General features: G+C 41.6%; 1 protein-coding gene across 1 annotated transcript in view; it reads left to right on the top strand.

Annotated features, from left to right (window-relative positions):
- The window catches only part of MACROD2 (mono-ADP ribosylhydrolase 2), a 2,305,531-nt gene that overhangs the window by 2,166,231 nt on the left and 112,660 nt on the right, over positions 1-26,640 (top strand). Inside the window, exons 12-13 of the mRNA XM_070382044.1 lie at positions 4,474-4,536; positions 9,492-9,560. Of these exons, the coding sequence (XP_070238145.1) occupies positions 4,474-4,536; positions 9,492-9,560 (132 nt within the window). The remainder of the gene's footprint in view (positions 1-4,473; positions 4,537-9,491; positions 9,561-26,640) is intronic.

The raw sequence follows: 26,640 nt of genomic DNA, 5'->3' as shown, positions 1-26,640 counted from the left end.
ATGTGCTCCATGCATATGGGTTGAAAGAATAGAGGGCAGAGTTTTCATACTGGAGAAGCAGAAATAATTCAGCCATCAGAATTTGCACAGGTCACCATGCTTTTAGGCGTGGGGAAGTAGTCTTATGTGACACTCAACATGAATGAGGTAGAAATTTATTATTGGAAATAAATATGGAATCCTAAGGCAATGGCACCCCACTCCAGTACTTTTGCCTGGAAAATCCCATGGACGGAGGAGCCTGGTGGTCTGCGGTCCATGGGGTCGCTAGAGTTGGACATGACTAAGCGACTTCACTTTCACTTTTCACTTTCATGCATTGGAGAAGGAAATGGCAACCCACTCCAGTGTTCTTGCCTGGAGAATCCCAGGGATGGGGAAGCCTGGTGGGCTGCCGTCTCTGGGGTGGCACAGAGTTGGACGACTGAAGCGACTTAGCAGCAGCAGCAGCAGCAGCAGAGCTATATTAACTAGGAGAATTTAGCTTCCACATGACATCTTTTAGGCTCAGAAAATAGCCTGTCACTTCCCTGTATTTCTTCACATTTATTGTGAGCCTTTTAAATCCCTTCTAATAACCTCGAGTTTACATTCCCCAGTCTACTGCACTTTTTTTATTGTCTATATGCTTCCTGTGAAGATAGCTAGACAGACAAGCCCACCAAAAGGAAAGCCTGTCCTTATCCAATACTTATGGGTAACGGTGTAATGGGATTTTTTTCTTTCCTACCAGAGGAAGCCCACTGTTTCACTCAGAACTCACCCATTGGAGGCATTTTAAATGGATGGGATGTTAGAAGCCAGGCAAACTGTCCTTCTGAAAGTGAAATGAATGCTAGTCTAATTGCCAGAGAATATATCAGTTGGGCTTGGAAAGCAAGACTTCTACACTGGCTCCCCCTGCTGGCTCTGAGGATGCACTGTCTTTGGAAACTGATGAAAGCAATATACCTAATCCCTTTCTTTTGAGGGCAAGGTATTCAAATGCCAAATGTAGCATTCCTCTAGAAGGCGTTTACTCCGTGATAAACATACCAAGTGTTTCTTGAATTTGCTTCCAAAGGGCAAAAATCCTGCAACCCAGAGCACCCCACAGCCAAGACTCTGTTCTCCAAGAGGAAAACAGAACACGCCACTTGGGCAATTTCATTAGGGAGTGGGACCACCGCGGACCGGGGGATTCAGGGTAAAAACCCAGTAGCTGTAGGTGAGATAAAGAGCCAGACTGTTTCTTACGGTTATAAAGTTGGTCGTGGGGGCTCTGAGTTTCCTTTTCATGTGTTTAGGACCGCTGGAACCTTCCTGTGACTTAAATGTTGTTTCTCTTTCCCTTCTCTCTTTCTCTCTCCACAAGAAAGCTTTTTACCCCCACTCCATGAGAGATGCGGTGACCAGATTAATTTTAAAAACAGTCGGTCACTGAAGACTTCAAGCCTGTTGTAAAATCTGTGTTAAAATGTCTGGCTGTCAGGGGAGACAGGAAAGCTGGTAGATTTTTCCTGCTTGAGTCTGAGTCCATGTGGTGGGAGGAAGGCAAGACACTGACCCATGGGACACTGACCTATGGTTTTGACACGTGCTCCTGTACCAACTGGACCTTGTGAACAGGAGCAGGAACATCAAGGATTACTGTTGCTTTCGTGCAGCACCTCCCTGGAGAACCAAAACAGAGAGACATCAGAAATGTCCTTGTAAATATGCCACGGAGAACCTTGGGTTTGGGGAACTGCAGAGCCACCCCTACCGAGGTTACATTATAACCCTGTGACAAATGGCACAGTGCTGGGCAGAGGGAATTTGTTGTGGTTCAGTCGCTAAGTCATGTCCAACTCTTTGCGACCCCGTGGACTGCAGCACGCCAGACTTCCCTGTCCTTCACAGTCTCCCTGAATTTGCTCAAACTCACATCCATTGAGTCAGTGACACCATCCAATCAGCTCATCCTCTGTCATCCCCTTCTGCTCCTGCCTTCAGTCTTTCCCAGCATCAGGGTCTTTTCTCATGAGTTGGCTCTTCACATCAGGTGGCCAAAGTATTGGCGCTTCAGCTTCAGCATCAGCCCTTCCAGTGAATATTCAGGATTGATTTCTTTTAGGATTGACTGGTTTGATCTCCTTGCAGTGCAAGGGACTCTCAAGAGTCTTCTCCAATACCACAGTTGAAGAGCATCAATTCTTCGGTGTTCAGCATCCATACATGACTAGTGGAAAAACCATAGCTTTGACTATATGGACCTTTGTCAGCAAAGTAATGTCTCTGCTTTTTAATACGCTGTCTAGGTTTGTCATATTGGAGAAGGAAATGGCAACCCACTCCAGTGTTCTTGCCTGGAGAATCCCAGGGACGGAGGAGCCTGGTGGGCTGCCGTCTATGGGGTCGCACAGAGTCGGACACGACTGAAGCAACTTAGCAGCAGCAAAGCAGCAGGTTTGTCATAGCTGTTCTTCCAAGGAGCAAGCAAGGGAATTATACACACACTTTATTTATTTAGCTGTGTGGGTCTTAGTTGCAGCGTGCAGGAGTCTCATTGCATCACATGGGATCTTTCATTGCGGCCCATGGACTCTAGTTATGGCGCATGGGCTCTGGAGCGCAGGCTCAATAGTTTAGGCAAGCGGGCTTAGCTGCTCTGTGGCATGTTGGATCTTAGTTCCCTGACCAGGGATCGAACCCATGGCCCCTGCATTGCAAAGAAGTGGTCCATTCCTAACCACTGGACCACTGGGGAAGTCCCCATACTTACACGTTTATCCATAGATTGCTTCTCTTCCCCTTGTCAGTGTCGCTCTTATTTATTTATTTATTTGCTTTTGTCACTCTGTTTTAAACTTTTTCTTCCATTCAGGTCAATTCCAGATGTTTTTGCATTTTCCACCCTCCTCAATAGGTTCTTTTGCAGAGCTGCTTGGTGAAAGGTTCCCTCACTGCTGCCGAGGCTCTTATTTCAGCTCCACGAGTTGCATCCTCCTCTGGAAGGATGCCCATCCTCTTGCCTCTGGATTAAGTGTTGGTAGTTGTAACAGATGGTGGGTCAAAGCACTCAAGTACAACTCGGTTAAGTGGTCTAAGCCTGGCTGGGGGTCAGGAATTTTTAAAGGACTCAGTAGGGTGAGCCTTCTGCTCCCTGTGATCTTGGCTGAGGTCATCAATTGGATGTGTTCAGCTGGCAGCAGGGCCAGGTAGGGAGGTGGGAGATGGCTTCATCCACATATCTGGCCCCTCTGTGCCGCTCTCTCCCTGTCCCCCTCTCCCCTCTGGGGGCTCACCTGAGTGTCTTTAAGCAAGGTGACTGGCTTCCCAGAGGCAGAAGGGGAAAGCTGCCAGTTCTCTTAGGCTTTGGCTTGAGGGGCCCAGAGAATCATATACACATTTCACTGGTCTAAACAAGTCATAGAACGAGTCTGAATTTAAGGAGTAAAGAAGTAGATTCCACCTCTTGAGCAACAGGGAGCTTTGGCCATCTTTAACCCGTGTGTGCAGAAAACTTCTGCTTCTCTGCTTTCTGTACTTTAACTGTGTGTCTTATATTTTATTCCTTTGTCTTTATAGAAATTCATCATTTAAAAAAATTGTTAAACGTATTTGGAAACCCTCCCAGCAATTAATTCTAAAATGATGCCTTTATTTGCCTTTGAAAAGTTTGCTTTTTTCTACACATAAATCCACAGAGATATATTATATACATTTTAAGCCAAAGGGAAATTTTTAGCTAGTTTCCAATATATAGCCACCATTATACCTGCCCAGTTATTTATTTTTCAAGGAGTTATGTATTCCAGCATAAACTTGACCAGCATAATCTGTTCAAGACAGAATATTTTGTAGCATAGAAATGTTAGACTGTCATGTGTAAAATGTAAGTAAATGTCTAAGAAATTAATGGTGTGGGATGGGGGGTGCAGAAGGAGTTCCAAGAGGGAGGGGATATTCATATATGTATGACTGATTCACTTTGTTGTACAGCAGAAGCACAGCATTGTAAAGCAGCTATACCCCAGTAAAAATTTTAAGTAAAACCTGTAAAAAAAATTAAGTAAAAATAGGTAGGTTTTTTGCAACATAAATCAAACAGGAAAATAAAGTGCGTAGGAACATAATCAGCCAATGCTCCTTACACGGTGCATATTGCTTGAGTCAAGGGAGAAAAGCAAATTGAAATTAAAATCTGTTTGGCACTTTGGGAAGTGCTGTATGAGAGGAGAGATATGACTAGAACTGCTGAGTGAATTTTGTTTACCGCAGTTCAGCTTTCCGCCAAGCAAATCATGCGAGAAGGGCCGAGGATAAATGCACCTATTTATGTAGGTAATTTTTCTGTTTCACACCTCTGATTCATCTCTCTGCCTCGCTTTATGGCGAGTCATGCTACATTGGTTACAATTAATTTCACCGCTGCATATTAGCCATAAAGAGATATTTCATAAATTGACTTGATGTATATTTTCTTTTCCCGCTCTGTGGTTTTCGTAAAAGATGAGAACGGTCCAGAGGAAAAGCCGAGTGCAGAAGAAATAGAAGAGCAGAGCCAAGACGCAGGTGGGCTCAGATTTCTTTTGAAGCGTCTCCTCGGCCTCGTCCCCAGAGGTGAACAATAGCTCGACTTAGTGCTGTTTTCAGTGTTCATGCCGTTTCATCGGGTTAACCTCAGTGTCCATTGTGGTCTCCCTCAGGCAATCACCAGCCCTGTTAACGATGAGCGTCAGGGTCTTTAGTCAGAGGAGTGCCCTCTCGGGCGTCAGTCACGAGCTCCTTTTTGCTCCTGTGTGATAGCAGCTTGCTCAGTGATGTTCTGCATGGGACCGGCAGAGGCTGGAAGGACCACGTCAGAGCTGGGCTGACTAGGGCAGGTCAGAATCAGCAGATTCAGTCTGAGGGGAAAAACGAAATGAAAAACATTCAAAGGACAGGCATCAGAGGCTTTCCCTCCACCACACGTGGAGGGGTCCATACTGGTTTGCACTCAGTTTTGAAGAGCTATGCTTCTGTTCATTTTTCTGTGTGTTGTGGATGATGCTGTGATGTGGCCTTGACTACCCCACACCCAGAGCTCCGTGACATCCAAAGAACAGATGTGCCAATGAAATGCTTAGAGATCTTCTGCTGTAGATTGTAAATTGAACATTTTTAAAACTCAAAAAAAGATGGTCATCACCTTAGGTTTTTCTTTTCTTCCCCCCAATTTTTATACTCAGGCACACACTCCTTTGAAAGAACGATTCACACACATGTTATGCAGTTGTCAACATAACCACCCAAATAAAAACTTCCTCCTTCTATTTTTCCAAGTCATTCTTCTGGTTCTAATGAGCCCAACAAGTGGGGCATCTTTAAAATGGGGAGCTCTGCTCATTTGCCAGCCACACTCTGAGCCATACACTGGACTCTTGGAAATAAACCAGGCGCTGTGATAGGTTTGTCACTGAGAAGTTCCTCCGTTAACCTTGGAACTTTTGCTGGAGAACCGAAAGCCTTTATTATTAAACTGGAAGATGGAATCGAAGACGGCCAATCAGAGGAGGCACTGAAGCAGGGCTGCAGGGACCTTGTGTACCTGCTGCTTGCTCAGCCAGCGCCCCTTGCTTAAATGCAGTCCTTGAGGTGGAATGGATTTCTGATATAGAAAAATGTTGTTATCCGCACCACTGTTGCCCCCAGCGCCCGGTCACCACATCGTTATGTTCCGTGGAAGATGAGGCTTCTGTGAAAAGCTGTCACTTTTTTCACTGTTTGGGGCTGATGAGTATTAGTCAACCAGCTGCTGACAGCTGAGGCCATCCTCTGAATGTTGTGGCTTTACAGGTTTTATTCACTCATTTCGTGTTGTGTATGCGTATGTGTTTGTTTGTGTGCTCAGTCATGTCTGATTCTTTGTGACCCCAGTTGCTCTCTGTCCCGAACTGTCTTTATCAACATAAATTTCTCCCATTCCATTCATATACATACACACATACACACGTGTGTATACACACACACAGGCACACACATGTATACATGCACACACATCTGCCTGCATTTTATTTATGCATCTCTTTTTCCCTTAATCAGTTGAGAACAGGCAGTTTCTTTATGGATTTGGGACCATCTTGCATGTTAGCAAAGAGTCGTAGAACATAAGCCTTCTTCTCTACCTCTCAGATGGACATCACCAGCAAATGTGGCTGCCTCTCAGTGTAGATAAGATTCCCAAACACACCTCTTCTTATTCTTCTAAGCAGGCCTTCCCGCTGGTTCAGAGCCCAGTGGCAGGATTCGTCTCAGATCCTGGCCACTGTCCGCATACATGGCTGTAACTGCTCTACCTCCCTCCTCCTGGTGCAGAGAAGTCAGGTGCAATGGTGGTCACTAAAATGCTTTTGACATGCTGTTATTCTTCCAAAATAAAAATATCTTCCTTTCATTCATTAGAAATTCCAGCTTCAGTTCTAACTGCACAGCTCTGCACGCCTCTTCCATATCATGCAAAAAGCACAGTCTTCAGCCAGCATCATCCAGCGGTTCTGACTGCTGTCATGATCAAATCAAAGTGGTAGATCCTATTCCTCAAACAGCCACTCAACAAATACCTATCCAGCGCTCACTGTGGCCCAGGCAGTGCTCTGGGCCCTGAAATAGGGCAGTGAACTATAAAGACAGTATCTTTTCTTTATTGAAATTTATACTCGGGTGGCAGTGATCCAAAAGGAAATAATAAGAAAAGCGTGGTAGTGATAAGTGCCTCATGGAGAAATGAGGTAATGCAGAAGGAATCCTGAGAAGACAGCTTTCCATTGGCTGGACTCAGGGAGGACTCCCTGATGACCGTAATTAAAGTGAAATCTCAGGGATAAAATGGCCGGAGAACGTTCCAGATGGAGGGACCAGAGAATGCAGATGTTCAGGCAAATTTTAACACATCAGAGAAGGAAGTTCAGAGTGACTGGAGCCTGATGGATGAGAGAGAACATGGGTGGGATTTGGGAAAACACCCTAGGACCAGGTTATGTCTAATGTAATCAGTAAGAACTGATTCTGTTAGAACTACAAGGGGAAGCCAATGGAAGGCTTTTGGTAGTGAGGGAGCATAGTCAGTTTTAACTAGCTCACTCTTGCCTGTGAATGAAAATGAGTCAAAAGAGCCAGAGTGAGACCAGTTGAAAGATGGTAGCAGGAAAGTAGTGATGGGCGGTTCCTGGAAATGCAGACAAAATGGACTGACTGCTGTGTTTTCATCCCAGAGGCAGAGGTGGCAGGAGGTACTGATGGCTTAGATACAGGGCATGGGGACCCAGGCTACATCCTAGGCTTTTAGCATCAGTAACTATGTGGATGATGGTGCCACTGACTAGTGTATGAAAGACTGGCCACAGGGCCCAGGTTTTGTTAATAGAGTGGATAGTTCGGATTTGGCCATGGTAAATCCAGGAGGACTCTCAGCCATATGGGACGTCAAGAAGCCAGTTAGATACATGAGTCTGGATGTCTAGGGAGAGATGTGGGCCAGAAATACAGGCGTGGGTGTCACTGGTATAAAAATGCTACTTACAGCCACATGACTCGGTGAGATTCACTGGAGAGAACATGTAAATAAGGAGAAGAGTCGGGCCTGGGATAGACACCATGGCATCTAGATATGTGGCAACAAGGGAAAAGGAACCGCTGCAGCAGGAAAGTATTTCAGAAAGAACGGAGTAGACTCTGAGATGCTACTGAGAAGTCAAGGAAGGTGAGAAAGGAAAAAATGACCCTTGGATTTGGCAGTGAGGTCACTGACACCTTTAAGAAGAGAATACTCCAAGGAGGATGGAAGCTAATTGGAGTGCGTTACAGGAAGACTATGAGAGGAGGAAGTCTGCTATCTCGGGTTGCCTTGAAGGGAAGCAGAGAACTGGGATGATGTGACACTGAAGGAGAGTTGATTATGTTAGTCTGTTCTTTTGTTTTTCATAGGAGTTTGTCACCTAACCAAAGAAAGTGATTCATCTCCCATTATCTCCCTACTAAAAATTTTTATTCTCTGTTCTGGTAGAAATGTGACCTGAAGGTGATAGTCATGTACATTACAGACAAAGGATATGCTGAAAAAAATATCTGGTTAGCCTTTATTTTGTTGAAAGTATAGATATTTGTTAATTGCTCACAGAATAATATTAATACTATGTTAAAGATTCAGTTTAATAAGTGTATCTGTAAAGTTTTAAAGGCATTACCAAGGTAGCCACTTTTTTACTTTGTGTGGAAAAATCAATCTTTTTTTGAGATATTCAACACTTTATTATAAAACAGATTTTTGTTAGATTCTTTTGCTCAGCTGTGAGTTTCCCTGGTGGCTCAAACAGGAAAGAATCTAACTGCAATGCAGAAGACCTAAGTTGGATCCCGAGGCTGAGAAGATCCCCTGGAGAAGGGAATGGCTACCCACTCCAGAGGACTTCGTATGTGGCGCTAGTGGTAAAGAACCCGCCTGCCAATGCAGAAGACATAAGAGACATGAGTTCAATCCCTGGGTTGGAAAGATCCCCTGGAGGAGGAAATGGCAACCCACTTCAGTATTCTAACTTGGAGAATCCCATGGGCAGAGCAGCCTGTTGGGCTACAGTCCACAGGGTTGCAAAGAGTCAGACATAACTGAGCAACTAACACACGTTTGCCCAGCTGTAGACGAATATAAATGTCCTGAGCATGCATGTGTGTGTGTGTGTGTTGTCATGCGTTTTTGAGTTATCTTTAGTTTTATAACCTCGTTACTGCGTGAAAAAATGTATACATTCCTTTTCCATTTGTCAAGTAGTAACCATTCCAAATGATTCTGGTAATCCTTCGCATCTTAAATGTACTATTTTAGTGTTAGTAAGTTAGTTACTATTCTGCAGGCCAAGTGGAGTGAGTCCATGGAGTGCTGAAGTCCTAAATAGAAAGACCAGCTCTGATGAGGTTCATTGCTGCTGTGCTTGGGGGGAGGGGGCGGCGCAGGACAGGGACCTCCAGGTTCCTTAGTCCCCACCCTGTGCTCGACTGACATGAAATCACCAAGCAGCTTTTGGTGCTTTGTGACAAACGCTCGCCTTCTCCCGGGCCTCTGCACCGACACCCGTCAGACGCGCCCCCTGCAGCCTGACAGCATGGTGTAAAGGGATGAGGCGCGGTGCTAAGGAAACCCAGACTTTAAACACACGCACAGAAAAGCACTTTGTAGAAACTTGCAACCCTTTACTAAGAAAACTAGCCTACCATTGTTCTAGAGGCAAGGGAAGAAACAAAAGGCCAAAGCATAACAGTCCCAGTCTTCTTCACCGAAACACAGTTTAGTTCACTGGGCTCAGTCTTAACTAAGGGTTCTTGTTCCATTAGTCATAGAGGAGGGTCACAGACCCCAGGCCCTCCAAAGACCATTCAGTGTCTGAGAGCGTGAAACGGGCTCCTATGTCCTTCGGTGGAGTGGGAGGTTAAGGTGGGTAGGGCAGCACTAACCTCACAGTACGGACTCTGAGACAGTGTCTCTTTCTGCCTTACAGATGGCACCAGCACTGCTTCGGCGCCCAGCCCTTCTTCAGAGGAAGCAGTTGAAGTCTGTAAAGATGAAGGTATGAGACCACTTACTCATCTAAAAATCTGTGCAAACTCTTAGAAAACCATCTGGATTTTGTTTGTTTGGGGAAAATGAAATAGTGAGCAAATCCATCCAATCCTCTTTAAGCATGACTATTTCCAACACAAATATCCAACCTGCTCTATTTTATTCCATATCTACCCTTTTCAGAATTTGTATATCCATTTGTTCCTCTAATAGTAACTGTTCATGAAACAACAGGATTGGAAAAATTGTGTTTAAAGAAGATGTTTATTTGAAACAACAGAAGGAAGCTGTTTACAGCTACTTGTCAGGAATGGGTTCATTTGAGAATCACCTACCAGAGAACACCATTATCTAGACAGAATAAAAAAGAAATGTTTGAAAGACATCCTTGAAAATAAATCTTTGACAAGAGCATCATTTCTCATTCTATGGACAGTTACTATGAGAAAATGTTGCTGACCCAAGTATCTTTAAAAGAAGAAAAAAGGAAAAGAAAAATTTATGTAGGTTCTAAGAGAAAATTTGAGGGAGAAATTGCAGGGACATTCATGTGCAGATAACACAGTTTTTAAACAGATAACACAGTACAACCTAAAGGAAAATGAAATTGTCATTTCTCCCCCCTGTGATTAATTGTCCCCACACACAAAAAGTAATATTTTAAATCTGTAATTGACAACTACTAAAAACTCTCTGAATGGTAGATGAGATTGTTGTACAAATGGGCGTCTGCTAAACCATATGACCTCCTTGGAACTTTTAGATTTATATGCTGAATGCATTTCTTCAGTTTGGAGTGATAAGAAAATGTATCTGCGTGTAAGATTGGTATTAGCTAGTCCTGGAATCGGAGAAGGCAATGGCACCCCACTCCAGTACTGTTGCCCGGAAAATCCCATGGACGGAGAAGCCTGGTAGGCTGCAGTCCATGGGGTCACTAAGAGTCGGACATGACTGAGCGACTTCACTTTCACTTTCCACTTTCATGCATTGGAGAAGGAAATGGCAACCCACTCCAGTGTTCTTGCCTGGAGAATCCCATGGACAGAGAAGCCTGGTAGGCTGCAGTCCATGGGGTCGCACAGAGTCAGACACAACTGAAGCGACTTGGCAGGCAGTCCTGGAATCAATATTTAGAAAATCAAAGTTGTCTTAAAAATAACACTCAACTGTTTACATGATTTATTTCATCTCATGTTGCCTGTAAATGGTTTTTATTAGTGAGACATCCTGTGTAGGAAGGTTAGTTGCTAAGACTGTGAGCTCTGGGGCCAGATGCTTGAGGCCTAGATCCTGTCTCTGGCACTAGCAATGTATGTAGCCTTTCATAAGGAACTCTAGTACTTAGCAAGGAATTAATATGTCATCACAGGCAGTTCACTTCTCTGTGGTTCAGTTTTCTCCTCCATAGAATGGAGAATTACCTCCCAAAATACAGCAATACATGCCCATTGTGCAAACTGTTCCCCTGGTGCCTACGCAGAGTGGGTTCCCCAGGAGACTAGGGAGCTAACCTTTATTAGGGAGGGCTCTTGGAATCAACACTCATGAAAGGAAAGCATGCAAAACTGGATAAAGAAATTGAACTGCAAGGCGTTCTCAACCGAAGCCGCAGCCAGGCTGAAGATGGCGTGACGGTTCTGAGACGTCCAGCTGGGGTGTGGGAGTCTGGCTCTTAAAAGCTCCCACTGAGGAGTCACCTGTCACTGGCTGCCAGGGGAAGGGGCTGTGGTCTTGGATGAAGCCTCTCTCTTCTGTTCAGATGATCCTAGAAGCTTGAGAAGGGATGAGGGCCGCCTATGACTAGAAGAGGAAGCTCTTCCTTCCTGAAGGGGGATCCTGTGGACCAAGACAACACCCACTGTTCTGTTGCTTTTGCTGGTCTTTTTTCTTGTTCCTTGTCTTTTCTCTTTTTTTAATGACTCCCTTGGCATCTCCCTTTATACTATTCAAATATGTGTTTTTTGCTTGTTGTTTTATGTTTGTTTTTTGGGTTTTTTGTGCTCGGCTTTCTTTACACCACGTGGGCTTCTTCTATCTGTTGTGTGTGTGGGGCTTCTCTGGCGGTGCACAGGCTTAGTCGCTCTGCGGCATGTGGGGTCTTAGTTCCCCAACTGGGAATCGAGCCCCATCCTCTGTATCTCCCTGTGTCTCCTACATCTCCCGCATTGGCAAGCAGATTCTTTACTACCAAGCCACCTGAAAAGCCCTCCCAATCATTCAGCCTGTGATAAAAAAATTTTTAATGTCTTGAAGTAGAATAGGAGAGTTTTAGGAAACAAGAGAAATAGTCTAATTTAAGTGCTCCAAACTGAGATACTTCCTGTGGAGTTGTTTGGTTTGGAGATGTCACACCTTTACAGAAACACACCGCGATGTTTCTTCATGCTTTTAGGATCTCACGTCATTAATTGCTCATGCCAGGATCAGATTCTCAGAACACTTTTACATGTTTCTTTTTTTACACGAAACTTTTAATGGTTGTAACTCCGGTGAGTTCTGAAATGTATCACAAATGCCAGTTCCTAATAAGACCGAATGTGAAGTTTGGGGGATTCTTTTACTGAAATTGTTAATATCCATTAACCCCTATTTCTAAGGAAAAGAATTTTGAAGTGCACATTTACATGTGACCCAGTTTCCATTAAAATTAGAATATACAGGTTATGATTTTTACCTTTTTTCTGAAATAGCAGGTATTTATGGAAGACCACTATTTTAACTGATTATCATTCCAATGCTTAGACTAAGCGTCTATTGCTTATAGAACTGCAAGTTTTGGAAATATTACATAGTTTAGCTTGATTGATAGAGACATGGCTTAGAATGAAAAAAAAAGAAATGAATTTGCCATTGAGATCCTCCAAGATTGAGGTCGTGATGAGGTTAAAAGGCATTCATATGTGTTGAGAATTCATTTCAAATACTCACCGTCATGTTACATGCAGAAATATATCTCCTTGGTGATGTCTGGGCTATTTATGATCTCTGCAGCTATAACACTGCTTATAAAAATGCTTATTACACTCTCCAGTTTAAGTGCCGAGCATTTTGCTGACCATAGGTTCTCAAGGAGCCCCTGCTCTTGTCTTTGTTTCTAGGCTTTGCTTCTAACCCAGCATCTTCTTCTTAGGTCTTGGAATCACCAATATTATGGACTGGCCTTTTTTTTAGTATCCTTTCCAATATAATTCTCAGAAATTTTGAGCCTCGTCAGTTATTTTTAGCTTGGCTTATTGGTTGGCTGGCTTTATATTTGTTATAATTTTGGCTCCCACAGGAACCTCAATGTCTTAGAGTGCAAGGACTAAAAATAAACAAAAAACTGAGCAGGCTAATGTCACTTGGTTTGGAAGACAAGATTTTCTTTTTTTAATTAAAACAGGTATGTGGAAGCAGAATATTTTCAAGAGGAAACATCTTTGGGGATGTCTTCTAGGTCTGTGATTTTGTTCAAGTATTCTAGCCACATTTCCCACCAGGTTCTGAGAATGGATACTTATTGCCCATTTACCCTGTGTAGCTGCTAACCATCCAAACCACTAACAGAAGGAGGTACAACTCATAGATCAAGAGCTAGAGTCTGAGTTCCAGACGGAGGACACCTGTTCCCAGGGACTCATCCCAGCCCCTGGGTGGGCAGTGGTTGAGCTGGGAGGATGAGACGTGAGGAGGAGGAATACAGATGAATAATTCATCCATACGGGGTGGATGCAACAGCCAGGACTGAATAGAAATGAACTCCAAGTTAGAGAAACCTGAGAAAATATCTGTCAGTTGATAGGAGCTCTGAGGTCATTTATAAAACGGGGCACGCACTTGTCTATTGGCAGATTTCTTTCTCTACTGGTAAAAATATTCCAGTGATTGATTTAACGGTAGTTTACAATTTAAATCCTTAAATGCAAACCCAAGAGTACAAATGTTAAGGCTATTTAAGTTAGCAAATATAGAAGCAATCAGATGAAGGGGAGTGTAAACCCAGGATTAAAATGAGCATTAGGAATATCAAGTACTCTGGTTGAAATTGCTACATCATTGTCATCATTATTTAATATATAGTCAGTCTGCTTAACTCAAGGAGAGTTCTCTGTTCTGTTAACTCTTAATAGATCATCCTCACTTGTAGCCAAGGTTAAGGCACCTTATTAGGGGGAAAAATGCTGTTTAAACACATCTTGATTCCCCTATCTTATTTCTTTTTGTTGTTGTTTAGTCACTAAGTCGTGTCCCACTCTTTGTGACCCCATGGACTGTAACTCGCTAGGCTCCTCTGTCCATGGGATTCTCCAGCAAGAATACTGGAGTAGGTTGTCATTTCCTTCTCCAGGGGATCTTCCCAACCCAGGGATCAAACTGGTATCTCCTTCATTGGCAAGTGGATTCTTTTACCATTGAACCACCTGGGAAGCCCATCTTATATCTTAATCAGTACCACTTTGAATTTGAAGGTCAGCTAGACTAAACCATATGCTCATCATATGAACAAAATCAACTAATGCTCAGGTGCACACACACTCGAGGTCGAATTCCTTCGGAGCTCTGAGTAAGTCACATAATTGCTGTCTGCTGTTTATTAAGTGGATGTCACTTGGCAAAGGACGCCTTAACATTGAATCTAGTTTCAGGCCTCCTAGCGGTCAGAATTTCCATAGGATGGGGGAAGGCTTGAGAAAGAGTCAAACTTGCCAAAGAAGACAGCAGAGAAAGGATTGGGTTATGGGTGAGGAATTGGATTCAGGGATGAGCAAGTGAAGTTAAGTGAAGTGAAAGTCGCTCAGTCGTGTCCAACTCTTTGTGACCCCATGGACCCCATGGACTGCATGGAATTCTCCAGGCCAGAATACCGGAGTGGGTAGCCTTTTCCTTCTCCAGGGTATCTTCCCAACCCAGGGTTCGAACCCAGGTCTCCTGCATTGCAGACGGATTCTTTACCAGCTGAGCCACAAGGGAAGCCCAAGAGATGAGCATAAATGCTCCCAACCACGAGTAGCTGTAAGCCTCCAGAATCTGTTTCTATTCCTTGTCTACATGTTGGAGAGAAACAATACACTGGGCCACCCATGAAGCTCCCCTCAGACTTCGCTCATCTGATTTTCTTAGTCCTTTCCCTGTTCTTGGAATCCATTCTCGCCCTGCTTAGCATCCTCCCCATGACCTACCACAGTGGGACAGAGCTGTTCCCCTGCCCTAGATATGCACCGATGGAGGTCTGTAGACACCACGACACCTCTGGGCTATCACTATTGAATGGTAAGAGTCTGAAGTGTGGAATGAGAGCCATTGCCCTCTGGTAGTTCAGTGAAGAGGAAGGAGCTAAGACAAATGGAGTGTCACCTGGACGCAGTTCAGTTCAGTTCAGTCGCTCAGTTGTGTCCAACTCTTTGTGACCCCATGAATTGCAGCACGCCAGCCCTCCCTGTCCATCACCAACTCCCAGAGTTCACACAAACTCCTGTCCATCAAGTCAGTGATGCCATCCAGCCATCTCATCCTCTGTCATCCCCTTCTCCTCCTGCCCCCAATCCCTCCCAACATCAGAGTCTTTTCCAATGAGTCAACTCTTCGCATGAGATGGCCAAAGTATTGGAGTTTCAGCTCCAATACTTCTTCTTTCCAAAGAAGAGCCAGGACTGATCTCCTTTAGAATGGATTGGTTGGATCTCCTTGAAGTCCAAGGGATGCGCAAGAGTCTTCTCCAACACCACAGTTCAAAAGCATCAGTTCTTCGGCACTCAGCTTTCTTCACAGTCTAACTCTCACATTCATACATGACCACTGGAAAAACCACAGCCTTGACTAGACGGACTTTTGTTGGCAAAGTAATGTCTCTGCTTTTGTATATGCTATCTAGGTTGGTCATAACTTTCCTTCCAAGGAGTAAGCATCTTTTAAGTTCATGGCTGCAGTCACCATCTGCAGTGATTTTGGAGCCCCCAAAAAATAAAGTTTGACACTGTTTCCACTGTTTCCCCATCTATTTCCCATGAAGTGATGGGACCAGATGCCATGATCTTAGTTTTCTGAATGTTGAGTTTTAAGCCAACTTTTTCACTCTCCTCTTTCACTTTCATCAAGAGGCTTTTTAGTTCCTCTTCACTTTCTGCCATAAGGGTGGTGTCATCTGCATATCTGAGGTTATTGATATTTCTCCCAGCAATCTTGATTCCAGCTTGTGCTTCATCCAGCCCAGCATTTCTCATGATGTACTCTGCATATAAGTTAAATAAGCAGGGTGACAATATACAGCCTTGACATACTCCTTTCTGTATTTGGAACCAGTCTGTTGTTCCATGTCCAGTTCTAACTGTTGCTTCCTGACCTGAATACAGGTTTCTCAAGAGGCAGGTCAGGTGGTCTGGTATTCCCATCTCTTTCAGAATTTTCCACAGTTTATTGTGATCCACACAAAGGCTTTGGCATAGTCAATAAAGCAGAAATAGATGCTTTTCTGGAACTCTCTTGCTTTTTTGATGATCCAGCGGATGTTGGCAATTTGATCTCTGGTTCCTCTGCCTTTTCTAAAACCAGCCTGAACATCTGGATGTTCATAGTTCACGTATTGCTGCGGTGCTTTACATTTCTGTACAATCTATTATTCATTTTGCAAAAAGGTAACCTGAGAGAAAGGAGAGAAAGAAAGGTGTGCATGGGGGTTGGAGAGAAAAGAACTACTTTAACAATATTAACTCCCATGGCAGATACTCACATGATCTTACATAACCCTCAAAAATGATAGTATCTTATTCCATATGTTTTAGCACTTATTTTTCTACTGGAAAGCATAATGCATATTTATTGAAAAGTATTTTTGAATGCAGAAAAGTATAAAAGGTAGCAAAAGCATATAATCATTTTCATTCCAGAGATTAAATTGTAAAAACAAAAAGTTTGTTTTTCAGTTAGCGACATACCCTGAACATTTTCCCATGTCTTTAGGCATACTTTTTATTGGAGGCATAATATTTCATCATATGGTTGTCCCATAATTTACATAGCCAGTGTCCTAATGTTAGATTATTTAGTTATTTACAATCTCTCTGTTATAAATAATACAGAAATGCAGTATTTATATTTTAGATAAATCTGGATGTGTATCTATGATCAGTTCCTCAGGATAAAATCTTGACTTTGGGTTGATTTACCAGGGAAAAGATTAAGATATTTTTTATTGCTTACCTTTATCTTCTTATTTTAAAAGTAATGTGTGTTTATTCAATGAAAAAATAGCAAAAAAAAAAAAAAAAAAAATCACTCATAATGTCAATCCCGAGAGATAAACATATTAGTATGCTAGTATATAAACTTCCAGTCTTTTTCTAGGCTACCACATACATATATATATATTTACCATATAAATATATATTATATATATATATATATATATTAAGTGTTTTTTTTGGGGAGCATTCTGCAATGCATACCATTTTGAAGTTGTCTTTTAAATATAGCAAGATTGTGAAATTTTTTCCATGTCTTTTGATAGTCTAATATCATTTAATTGTATTAATAATTCCAATGAGCAAAAGTCTATAATTTACTTACCCAGGCTCCATTTTGAGTCATTTCTTTGGTTTCAGTTTTAAATTCTATACTAGCCAGGAACATTCTTTTAACTTGGTAAATGTTCATGATCATTCCTGTAAGGAAATTCAAATAAATGAAAAAATGCATACAAATCTTAATTTTTTTTTACAATGAATAAAATGTGTTCCTTTTTTTGATTTTTTAAGTAATATATGTTCATTATAGAAAATTCAAATAATTAATGGGAGTGTTTAAGGAATAGAGTGAAAACACATGACCAATAAACATTGTAAAGCAATTATCCTCCAATTGAAAATAAATTTAAAAAATAAAGAGTTAAGACTTAAAAAAAAAGAATAAAACCACATATGTAGTCACAGCCTCTTGAGACAACTACCATTTGCATTCTGAGGGCCATTTCTTCACGCATCACTTTCTGAATATTTGCAACCACGTAAAATTTTGTATAAATCAATTATATAATGTGTGATTCTAATATCATTTTCCTTTTATCTTATTTGCTAACTTCCCACTTTCCAGATATTCAGAGGGTAAAGCATGCTGATTAAGAATCTAGTCTCTGAACTCAACTCCCAGAGTCCAGATTCCAGCTCTCCTCTCTAAATAATTAGGACAAATTATTTAATCTCTGTGCACCTCAGTTTCCTCATATGTAAAATGGGAATGATGACACCTCCATCATAGGATATTGAACATTAAAACAAGTCAACCCCCTTAAACATGTCAAAGAATGTCGGATACACAGTAGAAGGCACAAAATTTTTAGCCATTGTTAAATATATGTGCTTATTTTCTAAAAAATACGTCATATTCTAGGCACTTGTTACAGACAGCAAAACTGTGGAAACTGCTTGTAGTCTTTGTGTAAATCTAATTCATCCATTTTAAAGCTCAAGTGTAATCCATAGCTTGGATACACTATAGTTTATTCGACCATTATCCTATGATGAGCAAGCACTTTCTTCCCACTTTATTGCCATACACACAATGCTGCAATAGATGTCTTTGCCCATATGTCTTTACAAGAAGTGCTTTTATTTGCATGGGAAAAATTCCAAATCATGCATTCTCCCTTGAGGAGTATAAGTTTTTAATAGATATTGCCAAAGGGCTTTCTCAGAAGACTATAACAATTAGTATTTCTATCAGCAATCATTATTCTTGTTATTCCTAATTTTCGCCTGTTCAGTGGGTATAAAGTAATAACTCATGACATTTAAGATGTCAATATTACTATTCTGATTTTGCAGGTAGCTGAGGCTCAGAAAGTTTGAGTGACTGGTCCAGTTACCCAAAAGGTAGTCAGAATTTGGAAACCAAATCTGCCTGAACCCCAAACCCAGGCTTCTTCAATGCCACCATGCTGCTTTGCAAATCGTGCTTCTGGAGAAAGGGATATCCGTGCCTGCGGGAAGTAGGACGTGGTGGGAGGGCGCGTGGGGAAATAGGGCCCAGGCTAGGCTAGCAGGGTGCTGAGGCTAAGGCGACCGCAGAGACCAGCCTGTTTGGCCCACGTCACAGCCCTGACCCTCATCATGGCCTTGGTCCCAAGCTGAGTGACCATCTTACTCAGGAATGAGGACACAGACACCTTCGGCTATGGACTCCACCAGATATGAAGCTCAGACCTCTTTCTGTATGGTCTGGTTTATGCTCCCTCATACCCCACAGGGACCCTGCTCTGCAGCCCAGCTCACTTACCCGTCATCCTCCAAACCTCACTGGCCTGCTGTATTCCACCACATTCTGCTACATGTGCTCATCCAGGATTCACTCCCAGTATCTTACCTTAGTCTCGCACTTCACTGTTCCCTTCCTGTCTTACTCTTTCTCTCCCCCCTCCCTCTGTCCTTCCCTGATTTCCATCAGATTATCTGAGCCAACACTTCAAGGACAGGAATCAATTCATATAATGCAGGGCAGTTGGTGGAGGGAGAGGAGGAGATCCACATTTTCATCTTTCTTGATTTCTCCTCTCCCTATTACATTTCATCTCATACAAGAGGGAACTGTCTTTTCTCCTGTTTCTTGTAAATCTGTATAAAAATTATCATGTGCCTTATATCTATATAATATACATGACATATCCAACTCACTAGTATGTAAATATCTTGAAATCAGATATCAGATCTCATTCACTTTCATGTTTCAGGACCAATACAGTGACCTGTGCATAGTAGGTCCTCAATATTGGATATAGAACCTATCACAGACAAGGGCCACTTATAATTCTCCTAATGTCATGGCCACTTTCCCAGAATGATTGTTACTATTAAGGCTCTTATTAGAGCAAGTTCCCTTTCAGAACCTCCTGTTTGAAGAAGTGAATTTTCCCTAAATGTTGTAAGAACACAAAAATTCAAGCCATGGACTTCCTTGTTGCACTTTCAGACTTGGATACCCTTATCCTGTAAGAGAACAAGATAAACTTCTAGATGGTGAATGTATATAGATTATTTCCAATGAGTGAGGCTAGTTATTTATGCCTAATTTATGATAAGGCTTTTCAGATAAGCACTTCAAATGCTTTGATTAAATATGTTTAAAATCAGGTTAAAATTGGTCAAAGTAGATAAAAACACTTATCTACTTTTTGGTATTTAAATTTTATTTATCTCCCATTTGGTATAGTTTAAAAATATACTTATATTTTAATATACACATAATTTAAAATACATACAGCAATTGGAAGGCAAGTAACAGTTGCCATCCAATCACATTTTCATGTATGTTTTTTTCTCTTACAAATTAAGTGTGACTGTAATTCTATATTTATAGCAGTCAATTCACTCATGTGATCTCTTGGGTGTATTCTAAAGATCTGGTGAGTGAGGCTTGGAAACAAAATTATCCCAGACTAGGTCATGGAAATTAACTGTCCAAGACACAATTTTGGATCAAACTGTTGCTCCTAATGGGTCTGAATTAAGACAAGCATCCCTGTAATCTATTTTCAGATTCACTGGCCTAGTTTTTAAGCTCTTTGGGGCAAGTCATGTAGCCTTATAAGCCAAATACGTTTATTTTGGATTCACATCGCCACCCTTGGGTAACCTTTTTAGGTTGTGCCTCAGTTTTCTCCCCTGTAAAATGGGGATAATAATAGTATTTATATCACAGAGTTGTGAAAACTAAAAGTGCTTGTAACAGCTGCTCAAACATGGTAAACTTTCAGCAGGTGTTGACTTTTTTTTTTTTTAACAATCACTGTTATTAAGTGTATGTGTTGGCTTTAGAATTCTAACTACTCCAAATAGGACTCCTATATCTCATTGCATCCTCACCAGATCTATTGACCTGTATAAAGTTAAAGAAGCTCAACTGCAGTTGATAGTCAAAATACATAGCTACAGCTGTGGCTCAGTCCCTCCTCATCAAGGTGAACGTGCTCTGGTCCATCATCCTGGCAGGGACCTGTTGAATATTGAAAACAACTGGAGTAAGCGAGGCAGACAGGCAGGAACACTTCAAACTCTCTCTCTAGCCCCCATTCACCAAGAAGGATTTGATAGCTGGGTAACCTGGATTGAATGCCACTCGTAGAGTCTCCCTTTGTTCCTTCTGTGGCTGCTTCTACTTACTCTGTGTTTTAGTCTTTTACCAAAAAAAAAAAAAAAAAAATCTAAAATGGAAGGTCTGTACATCCATATTTTAGGATGCTTTTGTCAACATGGCCTAATAAGGGTAATCATAGATCTTTACAACAAGCACACTCTTGGGAGTGATGAGGGTGCTGTTAATAATTATACCAAGACAAGCAATCACACCGGGACCAGAGGAACCAAAACGTGTGCTCGTCCCACCAAAAATGCAGTCTTTTCTGTCAACAAATCAAAATCATGATATCACTCACACATATTCAAGCATTTTTGTTGAACTTTGACTCATAAAAATGTACTATTCTTGGAGTATACTTTTTTCTATCTTGTCACTTTCTTGTTAATTAGTTTAAAAAATAATATTTGGAGTACCTCCTTAAGATAAACCATAAAAGGTATATTCCTAGACAGTCTGAATAAATCAAGAGCATCTGCTAAGAGCAGTCTATTTTTCTTTTCTGTGTATTCTTTATCGAAGTATAGCTGATTTACAACATGTGTTAATTTCTGTCATACAACAAAGTAATTCAGTTTTATATATATATATACAATTTGTTTTTCTATTCTTTGCCATTATGGTTTGTCACGGGATATTGAATATAGTTGCCCTGCTGTAGCGTAGGACATTGGCAATCCATTCTACGATTTCATCTGCGAATCTCAAACTCCATCCCTCTCCCAGGCCCCCTCCTGCTTGGCAGCCACGACTGTTCTCTACATCTGTGGGTCTGTTTCTACTTTGTAGATAAGTCCATTGGTGTACTATTACAAATTCCGCATACAAGTGGTATCAGATGGCGTTTGTCTTCCTCTTTCTGACTTCTTAGTATTTGTCCTTGCACGTTGCTGCCAGTGGCTTTCCTTCATTCTTTCTATGGCTGGGCGGTGTTCCACTCTGTGTGTGTGTGTGTACCACATCTTTATCCATTCACCTGTGGATGGACATTTAGGATGTTAATAAGTGTTAGTAAATTATAAAAGCTATTCTTGCCTGGAGAACTCCATGGACAGAGGAGCCTGGTGGGTTACAGTCCACGGGGTCACAAACAGTCAGACATTCAGCAGTCAAAACAGTCTAGAAACCACAAATTTAGACAAGGTTGTTTCAACACTGGAGGTCTTTTCAGAGCCTTCAACATGCTGACATGCATTGAGAAACTCAGGATAGACTGAAGCATGTAGCATTTCTCATTTTAATTGACCAAATAGGTTTTTTTACATTGTTTTGTTTGTCCTTTTTTTTCATATATAAACCATTTTAATCCAACCAATTATAGTTTAGGAAACAATCTCATATCCTATCCAGAAGAATTAAACCATATAAAGTTTTGCTTTTGATAAATTGCAATCATTATTATAATGAAAGATAAACACTAGTAAAATAACTTGAAAAATGGAGCTTGAGTTTCCTAAATTCATGGCAACACAGTGTTTTTGAAGGAATATTCTCTCATTTCAGAAAATGTAGCCTCAGTTTTTGACAGTAGATTCCATGAGCAAAAATGTGTATCTGCCTCATCCCGAATGACGTTTCGTTGTCATCTGTCCTTTCTGCCACTGTTCCCAAGGTGGGGATATTTACTGAGAGAGAGGCAGAGAATGTCTCAGAACTGCTGCTTTATTAAGACAAAAAAAAAAGAATAACTGACTAGCCAGTGGCAAAGACTGAAATATCTTTTTAATCAAGTATAAAGACAAGGTCTCCTAACAAACATTGATAGCATTTAGCTGAAACTTTTCTCTTTCATTTAACAGTTAGCTTTCTTTCTCATCCAGCAAGCACAGTAAGACTCAACATACACATCTATGGATACACAAAACCACACGCATGTACATACACTCAGACACTGTTTTAGACCCAGCATGAATCTGCAAGGACAACATTTCTCCCAGCTTGTGCTATGATTTATAATGGTTTTGTGATATTGGGAGACTCATAAAGATCTAAGTCTTTCAAGAGACATGTTTTTCAATAACTGTTAGATTGCTTCAGCTTACCTAAACTATCCATAAATGTTTTCGATGCCAACCACATTCTGAGGCAGAGTCATTACTAAATGTTCATTCAGTGTGTGCGCTCAGGTGCTCAGCCGTGTCTGACTCTTTGCAACCCCATGGACTGTAACCTACTCGAAGACTGTCCATGAGATTGTCCTCCCAAGAATACTGGAGTGGGCTGCCATTTCCTCCTCCAGGGCATCTCCCTGAGGGATTGAACCCGCATCTCCTGCATTGCAGAAGGAGGTGATGGTCCATGCTCAGAAGGAAAAATATTTTTATCTTTTTTCCTTTGAGGAATCATATTATGTGATCTGATAAGATACAATAGAATCTTGGCAGTTAGAATTATACTTAAAAAGTCAGAGCATTAAGAGGCTGGTATTAACATGCTTGTGCATGAGTGTGTTAGTCACTCAGTCATGTCCAATATTTAGCGACCTCGTGGAATGTAGGCCTCCAGGCTCCTCTGTGCATAGAATTCTCTAGGCAAGGATACGGGAGTGGGTAGCCATTCCCTTCTCCAGGGGATCACCCCGACCCAGGGACTGAACCCAGGTCTCCTGCATTGCAGGCGAATGTTTTACCATCAGAGCCACCAGGGAAGCCCAATATATACAAAATAGATAACCAGCAAGGACCTACTATATAGCACAGGGAACTAGATGCAGTATTTTTAATAACCTATAAGAGAAAAGAATCTGAAAAAAGTGGCTTGTATATATATATATATAGAGAGAGAGAGAGAGAAAGAGAGAGATCTGAATCACTGTGCTTGTACATCCTGTACATCTGAAACTAACACAACATGGTAAATCAACTCTACTTGAATAAAAAAAAATTCAGGGCATATGGTCACCATATGAACCATAGTGAGTTTCTTTTTACTTGATGAAAAAAAGGCAAACCGTAGGGTAGGAAGCGTGGTTCAGAGAGAGAACTGTTACATAGGAGGGGAAAGGATGAGTGGAGATGGAAGAAAGTAAAAGACCCTAGGGCCAACTGACATTCCCAAGCAAAGCAAAATGAACCCACTGCTTCTTGAATTCTTGTAATACTTTCATGTTTCCCCCAAAGTTAAATGCAAACATAACTACAACATATAAGATGTAACATTACCGACTACACCTGCCTCTCCATTCTTAGCTTACAGAACCCTCTTGCCCCCAGTATGGCTCCATCTCATCACAGCCTTTTCTGACCAACTTTTTAGGTATAGCGGCTCCTCCACTCAATGGCTGTCCGAGCCCCTTGTAATTAATCCATAACACTTACAGTAATCTGTAACTGTGGACACCTCTCTTTTCTTTGGCATCCTTACTTTTTCCCAGCTCCCTCTGCTATAACTCAGTTTCCATGGAAGGAGGACAACATGTACATTGTCCATCATCTTATCTTCTAGTGAGTCATACAAAGTCTGGCCTTCAGAAAGTGCCAATTAAAATATATTTCAGTACAGCTCAGTTCAGTTCAGTCGCTCAGTCGTGTCCGATTCTTTGTGACCCCATGGACTGCAGCACACCAGGCCTCCCTGTCCATCACCAACTCCCAGACTTTACCCAAACTCATGTCCATTGAGTTGGTGATGCCATCCAACCATCTCATCCTCTGTCATCCCCTTTTCCTCCTGCCTTCAATCTTTCCCAACATCATGGACTTTTGAAATGAGTCAGCCCTTCGCATCAGGTGGCCAAAATATTGGAGTTTCAGCTTCAACATCAGTCCTTCCAATGAACACCCAGGACTGATCTCCTTTAGGATGGACTGGTTGGATCTCCTTGCACTCAAAGGGACTCTCAAGAGTCTTCTCCAACACCACCATTCAAAAGCATCAATTCCTTGGTGCTCAGCTTTGTTTATAGTCCAACTCTCACATCCATACATGACCACTGGAAAAACCATAGCTTTGACTAGATGGACCTTTGTTGACAAAGTAATGTCTCTGCTTTTTAATTTGCTGTCTAGGTTGGACATAGCTTTCCTTCCAAGGAGTAAGCGTCTTTTAATTTCATGGCTGCAATCACCATCCACAGTGATTTTGGAGCCCCCCAAAATAAAGTCAGCCACTGTTTCCACTGTTTCCCCATCTATTTCCCATGAAGTGATGGGACCAGATGCCATGATCTTAGTTTTCTGAATGTTGAGCTTTAGGCCAACTTTTTCACTCTCCTCTTTCACTTTCATCAAGAGGCTTTTTAGTTCCTCTTCACTTTCTGCCAAAAGGTGATGTCATCTGCATAACTGAGGTTATTAATATTTCTCCCAGCAATCTTGATTCCAGCTTTTGCTTCATCCAGCCCAGCGTTTCTCATCATGTACTCTGCATATAAGTTAAATAAGCAAGGTGACAACATACAGCCTTGACGTACTCCTTTTCCTATTTGGAACCAGTCTGTTGTTCCATGTCCAGTTCTAACTGTTGCTTCCTGACCTGCACAGAGATTTCTCAAGAGGCAGGTCAAGTGGTATGGTATTCCCATCTCTTTCAGGATTTTCCACAGTTTGTTGTGATCCACACAATCAAAGGCTTTGGCATAGTCAATAAAGCAGAAATAGATATTTTTCTGGAACTCTCTTGCTTTTTATATGATCCAGTGGATGTTGGCAATTTGTTCTCTGGTTCCTCTGCCTTTTCTAAAACCAGCTTGAACATCTGGAAGTTCATGGTTCACGTATTGCTGAAGCCTGGCCTGGAGAATTTTGAGCATTACTTTACTAGCATCTGAGATGAGTGCAGTTGTGCAGTAATTTGAGCATTCTTTGGCATTGCCTTTCTTTGGGATTGGAATGAAACTGACCTTTTCCAGTCCTGTGGCCATTGCTGAGTTTTCCAAATTTGCTGACATATTGAGTGCAGCACTTACACAGCATCATCTTTTAGGATTTGAAATAGCTCAACTGGAATTCCATCACCTCCACTAGCTTTGTTCATAGTGATACACTCTAAGGCCCACTTGACTTCACATTCCAGGATGTCTGGCTTTAGGTGAGTGATCACACCATCGTGATTATCTAGCTCATGATGATCTTTTTTGTATAGTTCATCTGTGTATTCTTGCCACCTCTTCTTAATATCTTCTGCTTCTGTTAGGTCCCTACCATTTCTGTCCTTTATTGAGCCCATCTTTGCATGAAATGTTCCCTCCTCTATTTCTTTGCATTGATCACTGAGGAAGGCTTTCTTATCTCTCCTTGCTATTCTTTGAACTGTGCATTCAGATGGGTGTATCTTTCCTTTTCTCCTTTGCTTTTGCTTCTCTTCTTTTCACAGCTATTTGTAAGGCCTCCACAGACAGCCATTTCACTTGTTTGCATTTCTTTTTCTTGGGGATGATCTTCATCCCTGTCTCCTGTACAATGTCAGGAACCTCCATCCATAGTTCTTCAGGCATTCTGTCTATCAGATCTAGTCCCTCACATCTATTTCTCGCTTCTACTGTATAGTCGTAAGGGATTTGATTTAGGTCATACCTGAATGGTCTAGTGGTTTTCTCCACTTTCTTCAATTTCAGTCTGAATTGTGGCAATAAGAGTTCATGATCTGAGCCACAGTCAACTCCCGGTCTTATTTTTGCTGACTGTATAGAGATTCTCCATATATGGCTGCAAAGAATATAATCAGTCTGATTTTGGTGTTGACCATCTGGTGATGTCCATGTGTAGAGTCTTCTCTTGTGTTTTTGGAAAGTATTTAAATTTAAAAATTTAAAAGCACCAATGAAAATGGTATTATGGTCATCAACTGATATTTGCTATATTCTAACTCTTTGTAAGACCTTCTGCAAGAGGAAGAAGAAAACATTGCTCTTGGCCTTCAAGAAATTTACAATTGAGATGGAAAAATGAGACCTATAGGCATGCGCTGCATAATAAATATCAGTCATAATGATACTAGTTGCAACTAAATTTATCTAATCCCTATTATCCATTAGATTCTATTCT

Source organism: Bos mutus, chromosome 13, assembly GCF_027580195.1.
Source record: "Bos mutus isolate GX-2022 chromosome 13, NWIPB_WYAK_1.1, whole genome shotgun sequence".
Classification (NCBI taxonomy): domain Eukaryota; kingdom Metazoa; phylum Chordata; class Mammalia; order Artiodactyla; family Bovidae; genus Bos; species Bos mutus.
This window is presented reverse-complemented; position numbering and strand designations above follow the sequence as displayed.